At 43.6% G+C, this 23,348-nt stretch overlaps 1 protein-coding gene across 2 annotated transcripts in view; it reads right to left on the reverse strand.

Moving 5' to 3' along the window:
* LOC115073940 (ADP-ribosylation factor 1-like) overlaps positions 1–23,348 on the reverse strand; it is a 38,724-nt gene that overhangs the window by 11,335 nt on the left and 4,041 nt on the right. For both annotated transcript variants that reach the window (XM_029572940.1, XM_029572941.1), the window contains exons 2-3: positions 11,994–12,153; positions 4,626–4,736 (exon numbers count right to left, since the gene is read on the reverse strand). In XM_029572940.1, coding sequence (XP_029428800.1) covers positions 4,626–4,736; positions 11,994–12,141 — 259 coding nt within the window. In that variant the 5' untranslated portion in view covers positions 12,142–12,153. The remainder of the gene's footprint in view (positions 1–4,625; positions 4,737–11,993; positions 12,154–23,348) is intronic.

Raw genomic sequence — 23,348 nt, forward strand, 5'->3', positions numbered from 1 at the left:
ATCCCCAACTCTTTTGTGGTATGCTGAGATGGCACTCAGGTGTACCCTCACCGAAGAAGTCTGGAGACCAGAGTCTGAGATAGTCTAATAGAGATGGCATGGGGCAGGAAAAGGGGTAGATACCTTTTTTGCATGCACTATATGGCAAATCTATTCCACTTTGAACGATAGGATTTTCGTGTGGAAGGCTTTCGTGAGGCTATAAGCACTTGAGAGACATCAGATGAAAGGTTGAGCGGTTGGAGGATCAAGCTTTCAACATGCAGGCTGTGAGGGATAGGGTCTGAAGGTTCGGATGGCGTAACATGCCTCGGTTCTGAGTTATGAGAGTGGATGCTGTGCCCAGGTGAATGTGTTATCTGATCGAGAGGTCGAGAAGCATGGGAAACCACACTTGTTGAGGCCAGTACGGGGCTATGAGTATCATTGACCCTTTGTCCTGTTGTAGCTTCATGAGAGTTTTGGCTATCAGCGGTATTGGGGGATACGCGTATAGGAGGCTTGTGTTCCAGGAGCGAGCAGAGGCGTCCATGGCTAACTTGTTTTGTTGCCTGTGCAGGGAGCAGAATCTGTCCACTTTGTGATTCAGTTCGGATGCAAAGAGGTCTATTGTTGGTTGACCCCAGCTTTGGAAGATTCTGGTCATTACCACAGGATCCAGAGACCACTCGTGGGGATGGAACTGTCGGCTGAGGCGATCTGCTACTACGTTCTGTATGCCTGCCAGATAAGTGGCCCAGAGATACTTGGCGTGTGCAAGGGCCCAGGCCCAGATCAGCATGGCTTCTTGGCAGAGGAGATATGAGCCTGTGCCGCCCTGCTTGTTCAAGTACCACACTGCAACTGTGTTGTCTGTCTGTATGAGAACTGTCTTGTGTGAAAGGCAGTCCTGGAACGCATATAGAGCATAATGTATAGCTCGAAGCTCTAGGAAGTTGATCTGAAACATTGCTTTGAGCTGTGTCCAAGTATCTTGAGTTTAGTTGTTGTTCACATGAGCTCCCCAACCCAAGCTGGATGCGTCTGTGGTTAACGTCACTTGCGGAATTGATTGCTGGAAGGGTAGACCTGTCAGTCCACCAGAGGAGCGATAAACGTACTGGTGGGTTACTTGAATCCGGGATGAAAGAGGTTGAGTGGCTTGGAGCAACTGAGATTTCAAAGTCCACTGAATGATTCTCATGACCAGCCTGGCCATAGGAGTGACGTAGACCGTGGAAGCCATGTGGTCCAGCAAAGTTAAGAATTTATGGGCTGAGGCTGTTTTCTTTGTGCACAGATATGTAGCTAGTCTGGAGAGTGTTCTGTGAGGTTGTTGGTCAGGAATGCCTTTGCAATTGTGGTGTCCAAATCTGTTCAGATGAAAGTAAGGAGGTGAGATGGGTTCAGATGAGTTTTGGGGTAATTGATGAGAAATCCCAATGAGTAGCAGATTGATAGTGAGCTTGATAGCGTCAAGAGCTCCTTGTTTGGAATGGCTTTTGATCAGTCAGTCGTCCGGGTAAGGAAAGACGTGTATGCTTTTCTTGCGTAGATGGGCCGCAGCCACCGCTAGGCACTTTGTAAATACACGGGGTGCCATGGCAAGTCTCAAAGGCAGAACCCGGTACTGATAATATTGATGTCCCACTAGGAAATGCAGGTATTTGCGGTTATGTGGGAATATTGGAATGTGAGCGTAAGCGTCCTGAAGATCCAGAGAACAGAGCCAATCTCCTTTTTGCAGAAGGGGGAAGGATGGGCCGAGGGAACCATCCTGAATTTTTCTTTTCATAGAAATTTGTTGAGATTGCGGAGGCCGCCTGATTTCTTTGGAATGAGAAAGTAGCGGGAGTAGAATCCTCTGCCCTGCTGTGCCCGGGGAATGGGTTCCACAGCCCTGGCACCCAAAAGGGTGGAGAGTTCTGACTCTAGAAGGATTGTGTGATCTTTTTGCATCCACAGTGCATTGGGTGGTGAATCCTGGAGTACCATGAGGAAGTATGGATGGTATCCCTTGGTTATGATGGATATAAACCATTGGTCTGTGGTAATGCTAAGCCAGTTGGTTATGAAATGGTGAATTCGACCGCCTACTGGCAAATCTGGTTTTGGATTTGTAGAGTGGCTGCTGTTCTCTGGATAGATTTCAAAATCCAGAGGCTTGGCCTGTTTGCAGTGGTGGCTGAGGCCTGGATGGCTTGGGCTGTCGAGGATGTCCTCTCTGACACGGCTTGGTTGGCCTCGCACGAGATGTAGGTGGGTAATATCTGCATGGGCAATAAAATGGATTTCTAGGGTCCCTTCTCGTGGGTCTTCTTGCAGAGGAAGGACCCTCGGTAGTAATCGTGGACAACTGATGCAGGGTCTTATGGTCTTTTAGTTGAGCCACATGGCAAATCAGACAGTTTGTCTTGGACTTCGGGTCTCAAGTCAGATGCTTTCAGCCAAGCCCACCTCCTGGCGCCGATTCCCATTGCCAACAAGCGAGAAGCAGTTTTAAAGGAGTCGTAAGCAGCCCGAACCTCGTTTCCCAGCCTCAAGGCCTTTCTGTAGAATGGCATTGAGACTTATCTTGTTGTTGGGGGAAGAGAGTCAGCTATTCCTTGAACCCGCTTCCAAAGATTCCTTTGATATTGTGTCATGTAAAGTTGGTATACAGCTATGTGTAAAACTAGCATAGAGCCCTGAAACATCTTGCGACCCAAAATATCCAAGAATTTTTGGTCTATGCCAGGAGGTGTTGATGAGTGAGGGCGCAGATGCCTGGCCTTTTTCTGTGCGGATTCAACTACCACTGGCTGATGGGGTGGTTGTGGCTTTTGGAACCCAGGAATATGTTGGACCAGATAAGTTGCATCTGTCCTCCTATTCACTGGTTGGACAGTACAAGGATGCTCCCAGAGACGATGTTGGAGGTCCACGAGCACCTCGTGGACAGGGATAGCCATAAAGTCCTTTGGAGCATCATCAAATTGGAGAACGTCCAATGTTTTATGGCATGTGTCCTCCTCTGTAATCAGGTCAAAGGGTATTGTCTCTGACATTTCCTTTACAAAATCTGCAAAGGAGAGGTCTTCTGGGGGAGATTTTCTCCTTTCTTCTGGAGGAGATGGTTCTGATAAGATGCCCTCCGTGGCTGTGTCAGTGTCAACATCTTCCCATGTGTCAAAAAAGGTCTCTAGCCGAGATCCAGAAGGACGAAAGAAGGTTGGTAATGTAGGATGTGTTGGCACCGATGGATCCTTCAATGGTCTGGATGTGGCGGCACAGGCATCGAGGGAAACCGTGGGCATCTCGGTCCGGCATCGGTGGAATCTGTGTTGAGAGAGGACTGGAGTCAGTGCTTTCAATTTCTGAGGATCCCGGACTGGGTATCAGGGCTTTCAGAGACTTTGCGGGTTGCTTTGGCATCGGTGGTCTAGGTTGTGTTGGAAGGGCACTGATAAGCGTATCCAGTCGGTTTAGCAGCGGTGTAAACATAGATGGCTCCAATGGCAGTATTGGTATGGGGGCGGCCTAGATGGCTGTAAGTCTCTGAGACCATTGAGCACTGCCTGGCAGATGAGACTGTCCAGTTCCTCCCTGAAAGCTGGTGTAGATAGATATTGCAGCTACAGGGGGAGGCAGGTTAGGCGCTACTGGCACCTCCACAAGAATTTGTGGGGGCTCAGTACCTGGCACTGATATAGGTGGGGGATCGCCTTGATTTCTTGGGTGGAGAGGGGGTTGGAGGCTCCTCTACCTGTGACCTCTTCGCAATCAGCTTGTTAGCCAGAGGCCGATGCGTTGTCTGTGCCGGCACCGGGAATAGACTCTCGTCTGTGCCAGTGCTTCCCTTGGTGCTCAGTCCGGTTTTTCTCCAGCACAGAGGAAGACAATGCAGATGCCTTGGATGGAGTCTGTGACGGATGGTCACTGCTACCCTGGTGCTCCCAGCAAGGTTTGATGACAAATTTCTTCGATGCTCCTGCTGGTGACGACTGGGTGGATGTCGATGGAGTCAACCTGATTTTAAAAAGGGACTCCATCTTGCCGAGGCGAGTCCACCTACCCATCTGGGCACAACTTGGGTAGTGAGAAACGTCGTGTGATGAGCCAAGGCACAGCACACAGACATGGTACGGGGACACTCTGGGCATTTTCTAAAACCAGTTGCCATGATAGAAAAAAGCAGAGGCCCAAAAGTGATCGATGGCCTGTGGACACCGAAAAAAGGGGAGGCAGGAATCAACTGAAGATGGGAGAATTCACTCACCAAGCAAATATCAATGTCACAATGGGAGACCCGAGTCAGGGAAGTTTTTGGAAAAGTAAACTTCAAGTATTCCATGAGGAAAATTTTCATGAGAAAATCTCAGAGTTAACCGCGAGGCAAACTGCAGTATGGAAAAAAAGAAACTGAAGTGAGACCCCTGTGGCTACAGGGATTATGGCATGCTCAGTGTGCCAGTCAAATGTTCTAGAAACTTTGACAGAAAAGTTTTCCATGATAAGAGCTCCATCCAGTGATGTCACCCACATGTGATGACTACCATCCTGCTTGTCCTGGGAGAACTTCAATACACTGGGAAAAAAAGGCAATCAAAATTAATTGGCTCCTGGAAAACCTAAATTGGCTATTTCTGTACAAGAAATCTGCTTACCTTGCGTATTTTGGAAATAGTGACGCCACAGAGGTCGGATTTTGTCCTGGCCACCTACATCCCAGACTGTAAAACTGATATTCTTGTATTCTACAGTCTCCACATTGAAGCCTAGATGGCAAAGAATCAGTCATTGATTCTAAAATCAAACATTTTATAGTAATACTACTGCATCTAGTAGGGATAACAAAATTGGATGCAAAAGGCATTTATCAGATGAAAATGACTGGCTATTGAATTACATAGTCAAGCCTAGGACAGTTGCTCGCATACCCATGATTTCTTATAGAACAAAAAAAAAAACCCAAAAAAAACCCACCTTTGAGCAAAGCAACTTAAAAGTACAAAAGAATTGCCATTCTGGGTCATACCAAGGTACATTGAGCCCAACATTCTTTTTCCATCAGAGGCTAACACAGGCCACAAGAACCTGGCAGATCTAATTCCTATTACTCACTTCCAAGGATAACAATAGCTTACTTTAGTCTACCTGGCTAATATATTATGGACTTTTCCTCCAGGAACTTAGCCAAACCTCTGAAACCCTGCACTGCTAGTTGCCTTGATCTCATCCTCTGGCAACAGATTCCACAGCTTGATAACGCGCAGAGTGAAAAGGTAATTTCTATAATTTAATTTGAATCTGCTGGTTAAGTCCATGGTATGTCCCACCTGTTTCAGTATTATTTGATAGGGTAAATAACAGTCCTTTATCTCTTCCAATCCACTCATGATTTTATGAAGTTCTATCGTAACACCTCTCACCCATCTTTTCCAAGCTGAAGAGCTCTACCTTGCATAGCCACTCATCATAGAAAAAATATTCCATCCCCTCTATCATCTTTGTTACCCTCTTCTGCACCTTCTCTAGTTCAGCTATGTCTATCTTTCTTGAGATGGGGGCGACAAACTACACACAATACTCAGATATATTTGCATCATGACTGAATACAAAGGCAATATGGTATTTTCTGTTTTATTCTCCATTCCATTTTGGATCATTCCTAACATTCTATTTGCTTTTTTGACCGCGGATACACACTGAGCTAAGGATATCAGATTGTCCACAAGGACTCCAAGGACCTTTTCCTGGGTAGTGACTCCCAATACCTTTCAGAATCATGTCTCTGGAAATGTACTATTTTTCTCTATATTCATCACTTTACACTTTTCCACATTAAATTTCATCTGTCATTCAATTTTCCATAGATAAGCAGGCTGAACTAGACATGCTTTCTGGGGACGTCCCCACAGGTGGACAGATGCGGAATCCTCTCAAAGAATACAAATCTGTGCCTCTGTGCACCTGCGTGGATGTTCCCGCGTGATTCCCCTCCCCTATTCAGTTTCCATTTTTCTGCGGCAGCTCAGTCACACTCCTCTCACTCACGTCTAAAATTTTCTCGTCAACTTTCTACGCTTCTTAGTGTACCCCAAAAAAGCACTTTAAGTGCCAATATGCCTCCAAGAACACCAGGATTTAAATTCTGCAAATGTGGCAAGATGTCTGTCCGTCACTGATTGACATAATTATTACTACATTTGCTTAGGGCTGGATCATAATCAGACATCCTGCTGGGATTGTGGCAGGATGTCTCCATGGGGCCCAAAGGCAGAGGACGGAGAAAATGAAAAGGTTAAGAGGCGACCTCTCTGGGCCATATGCCTCGACCCATGAATCGAAGCAGTCACTACCACACAGAAGAAAAGAAAAAGCCTATACCAACTAGAAGATCCTCTTCATTGGAGCCTCAGAGCACTTACTTTTAGACCAAGGAATCTGGGCGATAAAAGCCCAAAAGACTCGATACCTCCAAGAAACCCTCGAAACCAGGGTTGGAGACAACTCAGAGCAAGGACAAAAAGTGCATGACTCAGTCGCTTGGCGCAAGAAACATGCCCGACTCATGAAGCGTCTAATCAGTCGAAGCAGCCCAGTAATACGATGCTTCTTCCCGTTCGACACAAAAGTAAAGTCGGCTGACACAAGAATCATCGATGCACGTAGCATCACATCGGTCAACACACGACAAAAAAAAAACAAACCAAAAACACTTGATGCAAGATGATTGACGCTCAAAGAAACACATCGACCACCGCACAACACACCACCAAGGAAAGGAACCTCTTCGACGCAATCGAGGCACCAAAATCCTAGAGACCTTCCAACAGGAGGTAACCAGGCACAGTGGAGACCAGATCTGCACATAGTATTTACTCAAGAAGAATTAAAAGGTGGTTTTGACATAAATGCAGTCAGACTTACAATTCTTCCTCTTCAAGGGGCATGGTATACTCGGGCCTATCACAAGTAACAAAATGTAAAAGCAAACAACCACAGTTGCAAGAACTTCTTGCAAAAAGGCACAAATCCCACCGAAAGCCCAAGGGCCGATTGGAATCACAAAGAGAACCGGACTCCGCCATCCTACAGGCAGCCATTCCAAAGAAGGTTCTATCACATACTAACCAATCATCCTGCCCCAAACGGACGTCTACAGCTTTACAAGCAATGACTCAAATATCTATCCTAAAGAATTTCTTTGCATCACCTGCCAGAAACCCTCACAGACAGGATTCTTCAAATGAACCTGAGAATATATCCATAAGATCTTTACCATCTTCCCCTCTGGGAGATGAACAGACAGGGATCTGTGGATCATGACCCCAGCCTAGCGGATTCGGAATAGGACGTAAAGGTTCCAGCTTCCCCTCCAACATCTCAGAGTTCAAATAGAATCCCTTCAGATCCACCAGAAGGACCAGCTGAATAGTCTTTACCTCCAGAAGACTTAACATACTTTAAAATGTATAGAGAAGGTAAGCATCTTTCTCAAGATTGACATAAAAGGTACCAGATCCAAGGTCAGAGGTCCATGGAATATTAAAAATATTCGACATACCCTCCTCACACAGTACTGGATGACTTACTAGACAATTCCTGGACTTTGTTTTCTACCCCTACCATATCTAGGAAAAAAGCAGGGTTGCTTACCTGTAACAGGTGTTCTCCCAGGACAGCAGGATGTTAGTCCTCACAGATGGGTTTCTAGAACTTTGACTGGCACACTGAGCATGCCCAGCATGCCACCAACCCTGTGGGGTGGCGGGTGGGTTTCGTGAGGACTAACATCCTGCTGTCCTGGGAGAACACCTGTTACAGGTAAGCAACTCTGCTTTTGCCAAGGATGGTAGCCCTCACAGATGGGTGAACAGCAAGCTGCAGGCTGCTCCTGGAACACTGAGTCAGACACCCAAGAACATGCACGAAGCAAACAAGAATGCTGTTGGCCACAGGGCAGCCTGAATATCACACTGGGCCCTAGGTAGGAAGAGTTGGGTTCTTACACTGAAAACAGATTACAGAGGACAGACTGGCCAAAGACAATGTCCTGTTGACCATCCTTGTCCAGGCAGTAATGGGCCGCGAAGGTGTGGAGGGAGCACCACGTCGCAGCCCTGCAGATTTCAGCAATAGGGACTGCCCGGAAGTGTGCTATTGACATCACCGTGGCCCTCACTGAGCGCGCTTTCACTCATCTCTCGAGCGGAAGGCCTGCTTGCTGGTAGCAGAAAGCAATACAGTCTGCCAAACGGTTAGACAGGGTCTGCTTGCCCACTGCAACTGAGTCTATTTTTGTCAAGGGAGACAAAGTTGGGTAAACTGCCTGTGGGTTGCGGTGCGGTCTAAATAAAAGGCGAGAGCACGCTTGCAGTCCAAGGTATGAAAAGCCCGTTCACCTGGATGAGAGTGTGGCCTCAGGAAAAAAGTGGGCAACACGGACTGATTTAGGTGGAAGTTAGTCACTGCCTTCAGCAAGAACTTAGGGTGTGTGCATGGCACCACCCTGTCATGGAAGAACTTTGTGTAAGGTGGATAGGTCACCAGGGCCTGCAGCTCACTTACTGTGAGCAGAAGTAACCGCCACTAGAAAGATAACCTTCCAGGTGAGGTGTCTGAACTTGCAGGAGCTCAAACAGAGGCCGCATGAGCCACATCAGCACTATGTTGAGGTCCCAGGCCACAACAGGGAGACATAGTGGAGGCTTCAGTTGTAGTAAGCATCTCATGAAGCGCCCCACTAAGGGCTGCATCAATATTGAAGTGTCACCACTCCGCGGTGGTAGGCGCTGATGGCACTCAGATATAACTGGATTGAGGTAATCTGTAGACCAGACTCTAAGAGATACCAGAGGTAGTCCAAAAGCCTAGGAGTGGGGCAAGAGAAAGGATCAAGACCCTCCTGCATGTACCAGGACGAGAACCTCCTCCACTTTGCTTGGTATGACTTCCGCATGGAAGGCTTCCGCGAAGCTACGAGGACTTGCGAGACATTATCAGAAAGGTCGAGGGATCATAGTAGCCTTTCAACATTCACTCTGTTATGGACAGCAACCGGAGGTTCAGGTGGCGCAGCCTGCCCTGATCCTGAGAGATGAGGTCAGGCGAGGTGCCCAGGCAAATGGGCTCCTGGACAGAGGTTGTGGAGAATAGGAAACCAGACCTGACGCAGCTAATGTGGGGCTATGAGGATCATGGAGCCTTGGTCCTGCTGTATCTTCATGAAAGTCTTGCCGATTAGCGGAATCAGAGGGTATGCATATAGGAGGCTCATGCTCTAGAAGCAGGTGAAGGCATCCATGGCTGGTCTCGTTCGGTCCAGTGCAGGGAGCAGAATCTGTCCACTCTGTGTTTGTGAGAACGCAAAAGAGATCTACCTCTGGCTGACCCCACTGGTGGAAGATCCTGTCTGCTACACAGGGATTCAGGGACTACTCGAGCCGCTTCATAGCTTCGCTGAAATTATTCGTTATTTCCACATACTCTTTTTCACTGGACTAGCAGTATCGTCCATTCAAGTACACCTAGCACCTATCCTTGAATGGGAAATCCATATCTACACATCCATTAGTATCTCATTTCATGCATGAAGCAATAAGACTCTGCCCTCCAGTCACAAAACCATCAGTTCCTTGGGACATTAATAGTTTTGGAAAAACTCATGCACCCACCCTTTGAACTGCCTCACTCCGTTTCAATGACATTTCTAACCTAGAAGGTATTATTCCTAGTAGCCATCACATCATCAGTGAATTACAAGCCCTAGTTCACTACTCTCCATATCTACAGTTTTACCATAAGGGCACTGGTCATCTTAAGAACCAACCCACCTATTCTCCGTAAAATAGTCTCAGCGTTCCAGTTGAAGCAATCCCCTTACCCACATGCTACGGAAAGAGAAAAAAACCCTTCACACATTGGACTGTAAAAGGGATTACATCTCCAAAACTTAGTTCACAACTATTTGTTTCTTTCAATTTGATCGTGCCAGGGTTGCCAGTCTCTAAGCGGATGTTAGCAACTTGGTTATTCCAATGTAGTAACTTGTTATTCGATGAATGGCGATAAACTCCCAGATGGTGTAAAAGCACATCAGATTTGAGCTACAGCAACTTCCAATGCTCACCTAAAAGAGGTGCCAATTTAGATATGCACTTGGTGGTCTTTGCATATCTTCACTTCACTACTGTCTTAAACAGCAAACTCAATCAGATGCAGCAGTGGGAAAGCAGTAGTGAGAAAAGCAGCCAAAACTTAAGCTGCCCACAAACCTCATTAATTCTTTCACATATAGTTGTCTGGTTTGTAAACACTAACAATCAGAAGGAATAATGTGCTCTAGAATTCACAGCTGGGTACTAACAGAAAGTATGGCTAATTCAGCCTGCTTATCTATGGAAAAAAAGCAAGTTTGCTTACCTTAAAAGGTGTTTTCCATAGACAGCAGGATGAATTAGCCATGTGTCCCCACCCTTCTCCCTGGACAGCTAATATGCTGACTGTTTCTATCCTATTCTTTCTCTGTTCACTGCACACTTATACTTTAACTGAACGGGGGAGGGGAATCACGTGGTAACATCTGCGCAGGCGCACAGAGGTGCAGTTCTGTATTCTTTAAGAGGATTCTGCATCTGTCCGCCCGGGCGGGACGTCCCCAGAAAGCATGGGTAATTCATCCTGCTACCGTATCTATGGAAAACACTTTATGGTAAGCAAACTTGCTTTTATCCAGTCTCCTAAGGTCCTTCTGCAGTTCCTTGCAATATGCTGCTGTTTTAACAAAAATTTGAATTGTCTCATAATTATATCCATGGAAAGGAAGGTCTAGAATGAGGGCTCATGAGGCGAGGGTGAAAGGGGGTAAATTCAGAAGTAATCTTAGGAAATATTTCTTTATAGAGAGGGTGGTGGATGCATGGAACAGCCTCCCAGAGAAAGTGGAAGAGACAAAAACAGTATCTGAATTCAACAAAAAGAAGAAGATAAATAAGGGGAATCTTTTAGGAAGTGATTCTAAATTAATTGGCCAGATGGGCAGACTAGATGGGCCATATGGGCTTTTTCATCATGTTTCTATGAATCACCTCATTCATTGTTTTCTAGATCATTTAAGAATATATGAAATAGCACAGGCACCAGTGCCGATCCCTGTGGCACTCCACTAATGACCTTTCTCCAGTTATCAATCCACAATAGAATACTGCCTCCTATCACATGACTACTTTCCTGAGTCTCCTCTCATGGGGAACTTTGGATTTTTAGAAGGCATTTGACAAATGCACTATATCAACTAGCTCAACTATCTACATGTTTACACCTTCCAAAAATTCTAAAAGATTGGTAAGACAATAAAATATCTACAGTACTTGAATATAATCCACTCTGAAGTGCAGAATATAAATAAAAAATACTTTCCCTTGCTAAAATCATGTTGACTTATCCATTAAGCCATGTCTATCTATATGGCTAGTGATTTTGTTTTTAAGAATGGCTTATACCATTTTGCTTGGCAGCATCAGGCTTTACCCGTCTAAGGCTCCAATTTTAAAAATCGGCTTCACATTGGCCACCTTTCAGTTTCCAGGAATCGCAACTGTTTTAAATGATAGGTTTGATTACTAGTAACCTGTTAGTAATTTCATGTTTTATTTCTTTTAGAACTCTACAGTGGATACCATCCAGTACCAGCGATTTGTTACTCTGCAGTTTGTAAATCTGTTCTTTTACATTAAAGATTCCATAGATTTTTATCAGCACATTAATATTCATATGAAATATTACTTCTAATTGACCAGCCATATTTTAAAGTAGTCCATCAGTTTATAGCAATGTGTGCACAAGAAAATAACCTGTTCACCAATCACACTGGAGCTTACTCAGCCAGAGTTTAACATATGAGCTCTGTTAAAGTGGACCCTACTGAATCACTATGGAGAACTCTGGGATGTTTGTGTGTGGGCTGCTCTGTGACTTCTCTTATTCATGTCAAATATTGCATTAAGAAAAGATACCACATGGAAACCCACCTATTGTCGGGATGGTAGTCACAATTTCTCCCAGTTTCAGTTTATACAGGATGGTAGTCTTTCCAGCTGCATCCAAACCTACCATTAGAATTCTCATCTCCTTCTTGCCAAAGAGGCCTTTAAGCAGATTTCCAAAGATGTTTCCCATTGTAGTGTTAAACTGCATATATTAAAAAAAGACAACACAAAGATTTAGAAGAGCTTTGTACTACTATAACACCTAACAAGAATTCTTGTTTTGTTGTGCTCCACTGTATGAATCATAGCCAAAAAACATACAGAATAGGAATAGCACATTTGTGGAACTTAAAGACATCTAAAGTTTCTGCAGCACATTTTGTACTAATTATCAGTTTCTTTAAAGATAACTATCTGGATTATCTGAAGAGTTTCATTGAAGAATGAGCACCTGCAGGAAATGCTCACTACTCAATTACACATTAAAGATTGACAAGTTTGTCATCTCCCACAGTTTCCTACTCACTTGATGGCACACCTTGAAACTCGATCAGCTTCTCTACACATGAAAACCTGAAACCAGTTATTGAGTAACATAGTATTGTTTCCTGAAAGAAATCTTTCATTCCTAACCTGGGTTACAAACAGGCTTTCTTGCTCCAGAATCTTTTCAATATTTCAGTTTCTCTCTCCTCTTATACATTTTGTTTTGAAATGTTCAAGGAGAATTAAAGTCCTCAGACATTTCAACACTTTCATTAAAGACCAAGATACTGGACATTAAGATAAACAGGTATTGTATATTGCTGTAAGTCTGATTTCTCCTGCTTCGATTTTGGAAGAGGCTACCATAGTTGAATACACATTCTACATTTTATTCTATATTTCAGAAAATAAACAGTCCATTTCCATGTTTACTAGGAAACTGTCAATTTGTTCAGGCTTTTTATATTTAAAAAAAAATCTCGTATCAGACTTGACTATATGACTAGTCAAGTAAACTGTCTTTTTGCTTAGCAGTAATGAAAATATAGAAAAAATATGTTTAAATCATGGCTATTAAGAATGAAAAAGGATTCAATTGGCTCCACCTGTATGGAATAGATGAAAGATCACTCAAAGTTTACTCCTGGAACTATTAACATACAGTGAGAGGTTATGAACAAAGGTTAAGACATTTTTGGGATGGACCTTGTCTAGGGAAAAAAAAATATTCTAAGTATCTCACTTTGGGAGAGTAAACTTGTGTCTATAAATACCTAAATAAATCTGGGACTGTGCTGCAGGGATAAACAAGTCATGGTTAGAAAGGGTCAGTCAGAAATCATCTACATCAAGCACAAGGAAATAGTGTGAGAAAGCCAGCAAAAGTCTGTGAAAACAGTGTAGCATAACATTAATATAAAGTTGAAGGAGTCAGCAGAGGTAGGACATTTTTTGATTTACAATTGCTGCTTTATAATTGAAGCTCTTTAATGAGGTTACAGCAAAGGCAAACTAAATATGACTTGAGCAAAAAGTGGATATAGCTTGAGTTAATATTTGTATTATAAGATGCAAAAACCATGTTCACTTTCCTCAGAGTCTTAAAAATAAAATAAATTGTTACCCCTTCCCAAATGTTACATTGTTGCTTGTTTTAAAAATCATGTTTAAAAGCGATGTACACTCAAGCAGGTACTTTTTTTCCTCAGACAGTATCATGATCTCTGACGCAATGGTTGCCATGGTAATATCACTTTTTCAACTGCAGGGAATAAAAACATACAAAAATCTGATATAGATTACCCTATATATAATCTGCTGGCTCAGATGACTGCTGCAGTAACTAGCACTCAGACCAGCTTTGCAGACTGCATTATTGTGAAAAATTCATGTGTGAAATAAGACTGCAGTTAAAATTGTTTATGAAAAACCATGCAGTTTGAAGCAAGTTTGCTTACCGTAAATGGTGTTTTCCGAAGATTTATTTATTTATTTAATTTCTTTTACTATACCGATGCTCAAGACTAGGTCTTATCGTACCGGTTTACAATGTAACTGAGGGGAAACCAATTAACATCAAGGTAGAAAGTAAAGTTACATTAAACAGGGAGCGTAAAACCTGGGCAATGGAAGACAGTACAGAGTTTAAACTAAGAAACAATTAGAGAGAGATAAATATATAAATCAACAAAAAACTGTAGGATACATAAACATAGGTTTATCCTAGGCAGTTATTAGCATGGTATGTCCAGAGGGAGAAGGAAAGGGTGAGGTTGGGTGGGGGGGAACGTGAGAGGGAAAAGAGGGGGGGGTAGGGATTGGGGAGGGGTGGGGAAGTGAGAGTCAGTGATGGTTGAGGAGATCCTTCAGCGGTAGGCTTCTGCGAACAGCCAGGTTTTCAATTTCTTTCTGAAAGTTGAATGGCATTGTTCTTGGCGTAAGTCTTGGGGAAGTGAATTCCAATGTAGTGGGCCTGCTGTTGAAAGAGCTCGCTTGTGAATAGTGTTGTGGACGGATGATTTGTTGGGGGGGGGCCTTGAGCGAACCTTTGTAGGCAGTTCTGATCGGTCTTGCGGAAGTATGTAATTCAAGTGGGAAGTTGAGTTGGAGAGTGGATTGCTGGTAGACGGATTTGTGGATGATGGTGAGAGCCTTGAAAAGTATTATATATTGGATGGGCAGCCAGTGTAGGATTTTTAGTATTGGTGTGATATGGTCCTTGCGACGAGTGTTTGTAAGGATCCTAGCCGCTGCGTTTTGCAGCATCTGAAGAGGTTTGGTGGACGAAGCGGGCAGACCAAGTAATAGAGCGTTACAATAGTCGATCTTTGAAAACAGTATGGCTTGAAGCACCGAACGGAAATCCTTGAAGTGTAAGAGCGGTCTAAGTTGCTTCAGGACCTGTAGCTTGAAGAAGCATTCTTTGGTTGTGGCGTTAATGAATTTTTTGAAATTCATTCTAGAGTCAAGGGTGGCCCCAAGATCTCTGACCTGGTTTGCTAATGGGATGCTAGCATTATTTGCGAGGGGATTGTTGTCACAAGGGGAGATAACCAGTAGTTCCGTTTTGGAAGTATTTAGGACCAGATTGAGACTCGAGAGCAGAAGGTTGATGGCGTGTAAGCAGTTGTTCCAGAAATTTAGAGTAGAGATGGGGTCTGAGATGGGGATTATGATTTGTACATCGTCCGCGTATATAAAGTGGGTGAGATTGAGACTATTGAGTAGCTGGCATAAAGGGAGTAGATATATATTGAACAGGGTAGGGGAAAGAGACGAACCCTGAGGTACACCTTGGTTTGATGGAATGGAGTGAGATTCTTTGTCATTTATTTTGACTTTGTAGTGTCTGTTGTTCAGAAAGGATGTGAACCAGAGCAGTGCAGAGCCGGATATGCCTATTTCCATTAAACGGTTTATGAGGATAGTGTGGTTTACCGTGTCGAACGCGGCAGAGATGTCGAGAAGGGCTAGCAGGTAAGATTGTCCCTTGTCAAGGCCCATCAGGATGTTGTCCGTTAGAGAAAGAAGGAGGGATTCTGTGTTTAGGCGTTTCCTGAATCCGAATTGAGAGGGGTAGAGAATATTGTGGGAGTCAAGGTAGTCTGTGAGTCGGATGTTGACAAGCTTTTCCATTAGCTTGGCTATAAAAGGTAGGTTTGCAATGGGGCGGAAGTTTGCAGGGTCGGCTGGGTCCAGGTTGGGTTTTTTAAGTAAGGGTTTAAGTGAAGCAATTTTTAAGGAGTCCGGGACCGATCCTTGATTGAGGGAGCAATTTATGATGTCTGCCAGCGGTTTAGCAATGGTGTTAGGGATGGTGAGAAGTAGTTTGGTCGGTATTTGGTCCAAAGGATGAGTGGAAGGTTTCATTTTCTTGATTATTGATTCAATTTCCAGGGAGGATGTCTGTTCAAGAATTTCTAGTGACGGTCTGTGGATATTTGGTGGAGTGTTATTGGTTGCGAGGCTTAATGGTTGCGAAGGGTTTGGAGCCATGTTAGTTGAAGCCAGGGGGGCAAGAAGGTTTTTGATTTTGTTATCAAAAAAGATAGCCAACTCTATGGATTTGTTCTGGGCTTCTTCTTCTGGGATGGTGAGGGGCATAGTTGTGGTAAGGGCAGCTACATATGAGAACAGAGTTTTAGGGTCATATAAGAAGCCGTGTATTTTTTTGGCGTAGAAATCTCGTTTGGTGCGGGTAATGGAAGTCCTATAGTAGCTCATTGCAGTTTTGTACGAAGCAAGTGAGGAAGGGGAGGAATCTTTCCGCCAGCGTTGTTCTTTGTGTTGTAGATCCTATTTGAGTTTCCTTAGTTCGGTTGAGAACCAGGGTTTCTTGTTCGTGCGGGCTGGGTTGATAACTTTTGTTGTTACAGGGCAAATTCTGTTAGCTACTGAGTGTGTAATAGTTTGCCAGGAGTTCATACCGGTATCCGCATCTGAGAAGTCCAGTTTAATTAGTTCTTCGGCCAGGCTGTTGTTGAGAGTGTCCATGGAACAGGGTTTCCTGAACTGGATCGAGGATTTAGTAACAATAGGGGTCAATTTTTGTTTTTGAAGATAGCAGGAAGAATTTTTGAAGATAGCAGGAAGAATTAGCCATGCTATTTGGGTGATGTCACTGTCAGCGCTCTCGTGGACATTCGCGAAGCACGATACCCATCACTTCAGTTAGTGAGAGAGCTAGAAGACGGCAGTTTGATAGAAAGAATTGGGACAAGAGATGTCCAGGGAGGAGGGAGGGTATGAGTGGCTAATTTATCCTATGGAAAACACCGTTTGTGGCAATCAAACTTCCTTCTTTTCCGTGGATAAGCAGGTTGAATTAGCCATGCTATTTGGGAGTCCCATGCCCAAAGGAAACAAAATTTGTAGTATGAGGTAGACTAACCAATCCTAAAGTTCTTTATATATTAGAAACACTGATTTTAACAAGATTTTCCATACTGTTATCAATAATAACTGAGGTATATATCTCTAATCTGCAGTAAGAAATGTGAGAGGTAATGCTCCAGGGTTGAGAAAGAAATTTGAGCGGTTTAAGGAAAACAGGAATACCTTTTACAATTGAAAAAGGAAAAGACAAACCTAGATATATATTTTTTTCTGCTTCGTTCCTGTTGCTAATTTTCAAGGGTGTGTGTGCTGAAGAGTAACAGAATTTAATACAGTTTGAGAGCCAGTTGGATATTGTCCTTTTGGAGACTGCTACACCCAACAAGTTAGGGTTGAATGAGACGAATAGTTGTGATGAGGCAGAGTTCTTTGTTTATATGTAAGCTAAAGCTCTTTTACAGTCCAATGGATGGAGCAGAGATTCTCTTCTGTGAGGTTTGGGAAAGAAGATTAGTAGTGAAATGTCCTGATTACTGTGAAAAGCTGAAATCACTTTAGTTAGAAATTATGGGTGAATTCTGAGAACTATCTTGTCGTGATAAAATTGCAAGTAGGGAGAAAAATGAACTAGTGCCTGTAGCTCACTCACTCTTCAGGCCGAGGTGATTGCTATGAGAAAAACCACCTTCCAAGTGAGATATTTCAAAAGTACAGATTGTAGTGGTTCGAAGGGGGGCTTCACTAGAGCTGATAAGACCACATTTAAATCCCAAGGCACTGGATGTTTGCATATTGGAGGATGAAGGTTGAAGAGTCCTCTCATGAAACACGAAACCAGAGGGTGAGAAGTTACTGAAAAGTCTTTGACCCTCTTGTGATAAGCAGCAACAGCACTTAGGTGAACTCTAATTGACGATGTCGCTAACCTCGACTTGGAAAGATGTGGTAAGTGAGGATGTCACTGGGTGCGGAAGACAAAGGGCTAATATCTCCAGTTTGACACCACTCAGCATTCCTTTTCCATTTGAAAGAATATTTATGTCTGGTTGATGGTTTTCTCGCAGCTATAACAACTCTGAATATCTGCTGAAAGAGTTAAGCCCTGCAAAATCTCATGTACAACATCCAGGCTCTAAGATGGAGGGAGGAGTGTAGAGGATGAAGGGAGCCCCCTTCCCGAGTCAAGAGATCTGGGTCTTGACCAAGATCTAACAGATCGCTCTCGGAGAACTGTACCAGATAAACAAATCAGGGTTGTCTCAGCTACGCGGGTGCTATGAGTATCATGCGAGGCTTGTCCCGAATCATTTTCTGAACTGTTCTTGATATGAGAGGAATTGCATACAGGAGACCTCTCTACTATGACATTAGGAAGGCATCCTGTGTCGTCCTGAGACGGCTTGGATGTACTTAGCAAAACTGAAGAACTTTTCTGTTTCGTTTTGTAGCAAAAAGATCTATCCAAGGGCAGCCTCACTGTAGAAATATTTGGTTTGCTATTAATGGGTTGAGCGACCATTTGCGGGGATGTAACAGGCTGCTGAGATGGTCAGGTAACATATTCGCTATCCCCAGTAAAGATGTAGCCCTCAAGGTTATTGAACTGTTGAGGGCACATTCCCAGATCCACACTGCTTCCCTGTAGAGAATCCAGTATCCTGAACTGCCCTGCTTGTTCAAATAAACCATGGCAACCTGATTGTCTGTATGAATCAAGAGGTTATGACTTAGTAGCAAATATGTAAAGGTCATTAAGGCGTATCTCATGGCTCTGAGTTCCAGAAGATTTATTTGGTAAACTAGTTTGTTTTTTTGACCACTGATCTTGAGTTCTGTAATGGAGTAGATGCGCTCCCCAACCTTGAGCGGAAGCATCGGTGGTACTAGGGTGTGAGCCTTATCGCAAAGAAGTAATCTGATGGTTAGGACTTCCGTATTTAATTACCAACGAATGTCTTTCTTCATGGAGTCTGATATGGTTATCTTGGTGGACACTGGTTGGAGATATTGGGTCCACTGTGATTTTAATCCACATTGGAGACGGCTCATGTGCAGGTGAGTGACATACTACATGTATGGCTGCCGCCACATAACCCAATAATACCAGGACTTGGCGGGCCATGATCCTTGAGCTGAGAAGCAATTCTGTTCAGAAATGATGAAGTTGATAGATTCTCTCTTGGGGAAGGCAGGCTCAAGATTGGATAGAGTCTATTCTGGCCCCTATAAATTATAAAATCCGAGTTGATTTGAGTATCGACTTCTCTTAGTTGTTGAGGAATCCCAGAGACTCCAGGAAGGAGATTGCAGATTCCAGATGCTGACGCAGGGACATTTGGGCAGGGAAATTTGGTCGGGGGAAACTATCAACCAATCATCCAGAAAGAGAAAAAGGCAGATCCCTTAACACCTGAGGTGAGCCACAGCCAGACACTTGGTAAAAACTCTGGGAGCAGAGGATAGACCAAAAGGTAAAACTTTGTATTGGTGGTGTCTGGAATTCACTCGGAAGCATAGGAACCACCAGCAGGAGGGATGGAATGTGAATGTGAGGGTATTGGAATGTGAATGCAGGCATCTCTAAGGTACAATGAACACATCCAGTCATTCTCCTGAATGAATGGGAGTACCAGTTTGAGGGAAGTCATCTTGAATTTCTCCTTCCGAAGATTTGTTTAGAGAGCGTAAATCCAGAATTGGACAGAGACCCCCTGAATGTTTGGGAATAAGGAAGTATTGGAAGTAGTAGTACCCTGTGTTTCTCTGGTGCTGAGGCACCAACTGAAGGCCCTTTGCTGGAACAGGGCTTGGATCGCCTGCTCCAGAAGAGGTGACTGAGAAGAATCCCTCAAATGGGCTGTGTGGTGTAGAAGAGGAGGTTGGGATAGAAAATTCAAACCACCCCCACAGAATTTGAAGAACCCATTGATCTGAAGCGATGTGGTTCCACTGCGAGGCAAAAGATGTTATTCTGCCCTGTACCGGAAGGCAAGGCTGTAGCTCGGTATTCTTCAAAAAGATGGTGGAGGTTTTTGAAGAGAAGACCGGGAAGGCTTTGTTGTTTCCTGTCTCTTGGACATCCTCTAGCTGGAGCCGACAGTTTGAGAATGCGGCTGTTGGAATGATTGAAACTGTTGCGGCCTGTAGAGCGGAAAATATTTATATGGTTTCCGCTGGTTATAGTATGGCTTCCTATATTGCTGATAGAAGCTTCTCGATGTCAACTGAGTGTCTGATACAGCCGACAAGAGATTGAACTGCCACATTCTGCTCTTTTAATTGAGCCATCTTTATCTCCCAAACAGGGAAGATTGGCAGGTTTGTCATGTACATCTTCTCTGATTGAACTAGAGACAGGCTGTCCAATGAGCAGCAATAGCAGTTGCTGAGGTTCTAGAAGATGTTTCGAAGGATTCATATATCACCTTGAGTAGGTGACGTAGACCTTACTGCATGTCATAGAATGGCTGAAGTGTAATCGGTTGGCTTGATTCAGAGCATAGAAAAGGTTTCAGTAACTAAGTTTTTGTACAGATACTGCACCATATAAAATTGGTGCTGCTGCATTCTTGATGTCAACATGGCACTCTGAAAAGTTTTCTTGGATTTTTTGCTCTTTCAAAGGAGGACTAGAAGCATGTAGTCGTGTTCTTTGCACATTTCATTGCCAACTCAATGACAACAGATTGGTGAGGAAGTTGAACACCTCTGTATGTGGCTGAATTTTGTAGTCTAAATTTTAAATCTAACTTCCTGGAAACTGGAAGAATGGAATGAGGGGGGGGGGGGGGGGGACTCCCACATCTTGGACAAAACTGAATCCAGTAGCTTTCATGATGGTAGAGCTATTGGCTCAGCCAGTACATCCAGAATTTTTAGTATTCCAAATACTTCCTCTTGGGGGTCAGGAATTTTATGGACCTCCATTCCTGGTATGTTGCCCAGTTTGTCCACAAATTTTAAATAGGTGAAATCCTCCAGAGGACAGGAATGGTCTGGAGGCTCCTCCGGTGGGTCAAGGGAATGATCCGGTGGAGAGCCTTGGACGCTGACCAGAGGAGTGTGTTGAACTATATCTGGTTGTTCCTCCAGAGCTGGTAATGATTGCTCCCTAGGAGAAGTAGGGGAGGTTAATGGATCTGCATCACCCTCTGGACCTGGAAGAGAAAATTGTGGCTCCAACGTTGAAAAAAGATATTTTATGATAGAGGAGATCTGGTCCATAGCCTGTGGATTTGTAGCAGATTTTGAATGGTACCGCTCCGAGGGGAATGGGAACATCTACCTCGAGGATGCACCTTTGTGGATAAAATTTCAATGGGTGGTTGCGGCTTCCAGGATCCTTGCTCATGATCAAGAGGGCAACAGCTCTTTTTGAAGTATTAGGCAATGTTGGTGTAAGTGGGAAGATAACCTGAACACACCGAGTGGCCCTTGTGACGAAGCCGATCGAGAACTAATCGATACAGGGAGAGGCGAGACCCAGGGATGTTGAGATATAATCTCCTGGAAGGGATCTGTAGGGTGGATTGGAGACCTGTGCTTAAGTCGACTTGATTCGACTCTGCCAGTCACGTCCCTATTTTTTTGTGACGCATGCATCAATGAATGCTTTGTGTGCGTCGATACTGCACAGCGTTAACATGGTTAGTCTGTGTCAATGCACAATGCTTGGTGGGACGTGGCACATGTTCTTCTGTCGAATCGTTCATTGTGGCCTGCGTCGACTCCATCGTGTACGTTGGCTTGCTTCTTTTCCGACATCTTCGATCTTCTGACTGTGCCATCAATGCATCCCCTTCGAATCACTTCGAACCTGGAGTAGATTTGGGTTTCTTAGATGCCGTAGCGACCTCAGCCCCTGAAAAAATTGGCTGCTTCTTACCCCTTGTTTCCTCCGAAGAGGCCCCTATGTCCACCTCATCAGACTTGTGTCCCAGAGACAAGTGGATGGAGCACCTTGATAAGGGTGCATAACTACCCGAAGCAAACAAAGCACCCTCCTGTTCTCGGAGGCTAGCGACCTTTGCCACTGTCTCCTTGCTCTGGGAGACATGCGGCCGAAATCCTTGCATTTCGGCCGCATGTCTCAAGCCTGGCCATGATCTGGACCTGGGCAAATATAACAGTTATGGTTGTCAGAGATGGGCTTTGTGTGTCCGCACTGACAATATTTAAAGCCCTGTTTCTTGGGGCCCGACAACATGGCACTGAAAAGTGCAGTTTGGGGAATCACTAATGTGATGAATAAAGAAGAAAAATAGAAGAAAACACATCCATGCCTGAGCACGGAAAAAAACTGAAGAGACGGGTTTCACGCTTCCTGCGGGAAGTGCCGCGCAGGTACAGTAGTTCAAAAGTTTTAATTTATAGAAGCGAATGTCCGCAAGAGCACCGCTGGTGATGTCACCCAAATAGAATGACTAATTCATCCTACTTATCGACACAGCTATTGTCCTATCACTACCATTTACACTGATTCCACTGTCACAGAATGCATATGAATACTTATATAGTCATAGACTCTTTTCCATGTGGTATTTGCACATATCAATCTTATTCTCCATTTTTTTTTTTTTTTTTTTTTTTTAATCATTTTTAGTTACAGAGAAAGTCAAACAACTCACTACAGAGAAAAAGAAATGCATTTATACATCTCAATCTGAAATATGTAAAGAAAATAGATTTATACATCTGCTTCAAAAGAATTTTTTTTTCCAGAAACCACATATTAATATCTTATCTTACGTACTGTAAGCATTCCCCTTATTTAGAAATCTAGTTCGGGGGGACAGAATATGGGAAGATATTTATACATAAACTTTGCCGCAAAGGCTTTAACGTAAATAAGTGACCATCATAATTATATAGGATCCAATTTAGGGCTTTGAGACGGGGATATTCATCACCTTTCTTGCATTCAAGAAGGATTTCAGTTGTTCAGGATAAATAAAAATGTAACAATCTTTTGATGATCTAATGACACATTTACATGGATATTTTAATACATATGAGAAGCCGAGAGCAATTACTTGAGATCTCATGGTATGAAAAGCCCGTCTCTTGTCTTGAGTGACTGGCGCAAAATCAGGAAATATGCGTATCTTAGTTCCCCTAAATTGGAGGTCAATATTTTTAAAATATCTCTTCATGATTTCTGTAATATCTCTCTCTATTACGAATGATACTAGCAGTGTAGCACATTCGTAATACTCTGAAGCAGAGTCTTCCAAGAACTTTGTCAGATTGCCCTTTTCTGTATCTATTTGTTGTTTTTCTTTATTTTTCACAGAAATAGGCAAAAAATAAATTGTTAACAGACGGCATTTCATCTTCCTTAAAATTTAAGGCTTCTTTAAAGTAATTCTTAAGCGTGATATAAGGTAATTCCCCTACCATTTTCGGGAAATTTAGGAACCTTAAATTCAAATGTCTCGAGTAGTTCTCCATATGTTCTACTCTCCTGGTAATTACATTTATATCCTTTATAATCTTTAAATTTGTGTCTTGGATTTTCCCCACTTCATTTTCAACTTTATCCAATCTCGGCTTCATATCTTTAATCTGTAAGTCACA

Source organism: Rhinatrema bivittatum, chromosome 12, assembly GCF_901001135.1.
Source record: "Rhinatrema bivittatum chromosome 12, aRhiBiv1.1, whole genome shotgun sequence".
In the NCBI taxonomy this organism is placed as follows: domain Eukaryota; kingdom Metazoa; phylum Chordata; class Amphibia; order Gymnophiona; family Rhinatrematidae; genus Rhinatrema; species Rhinatrema bivittatum.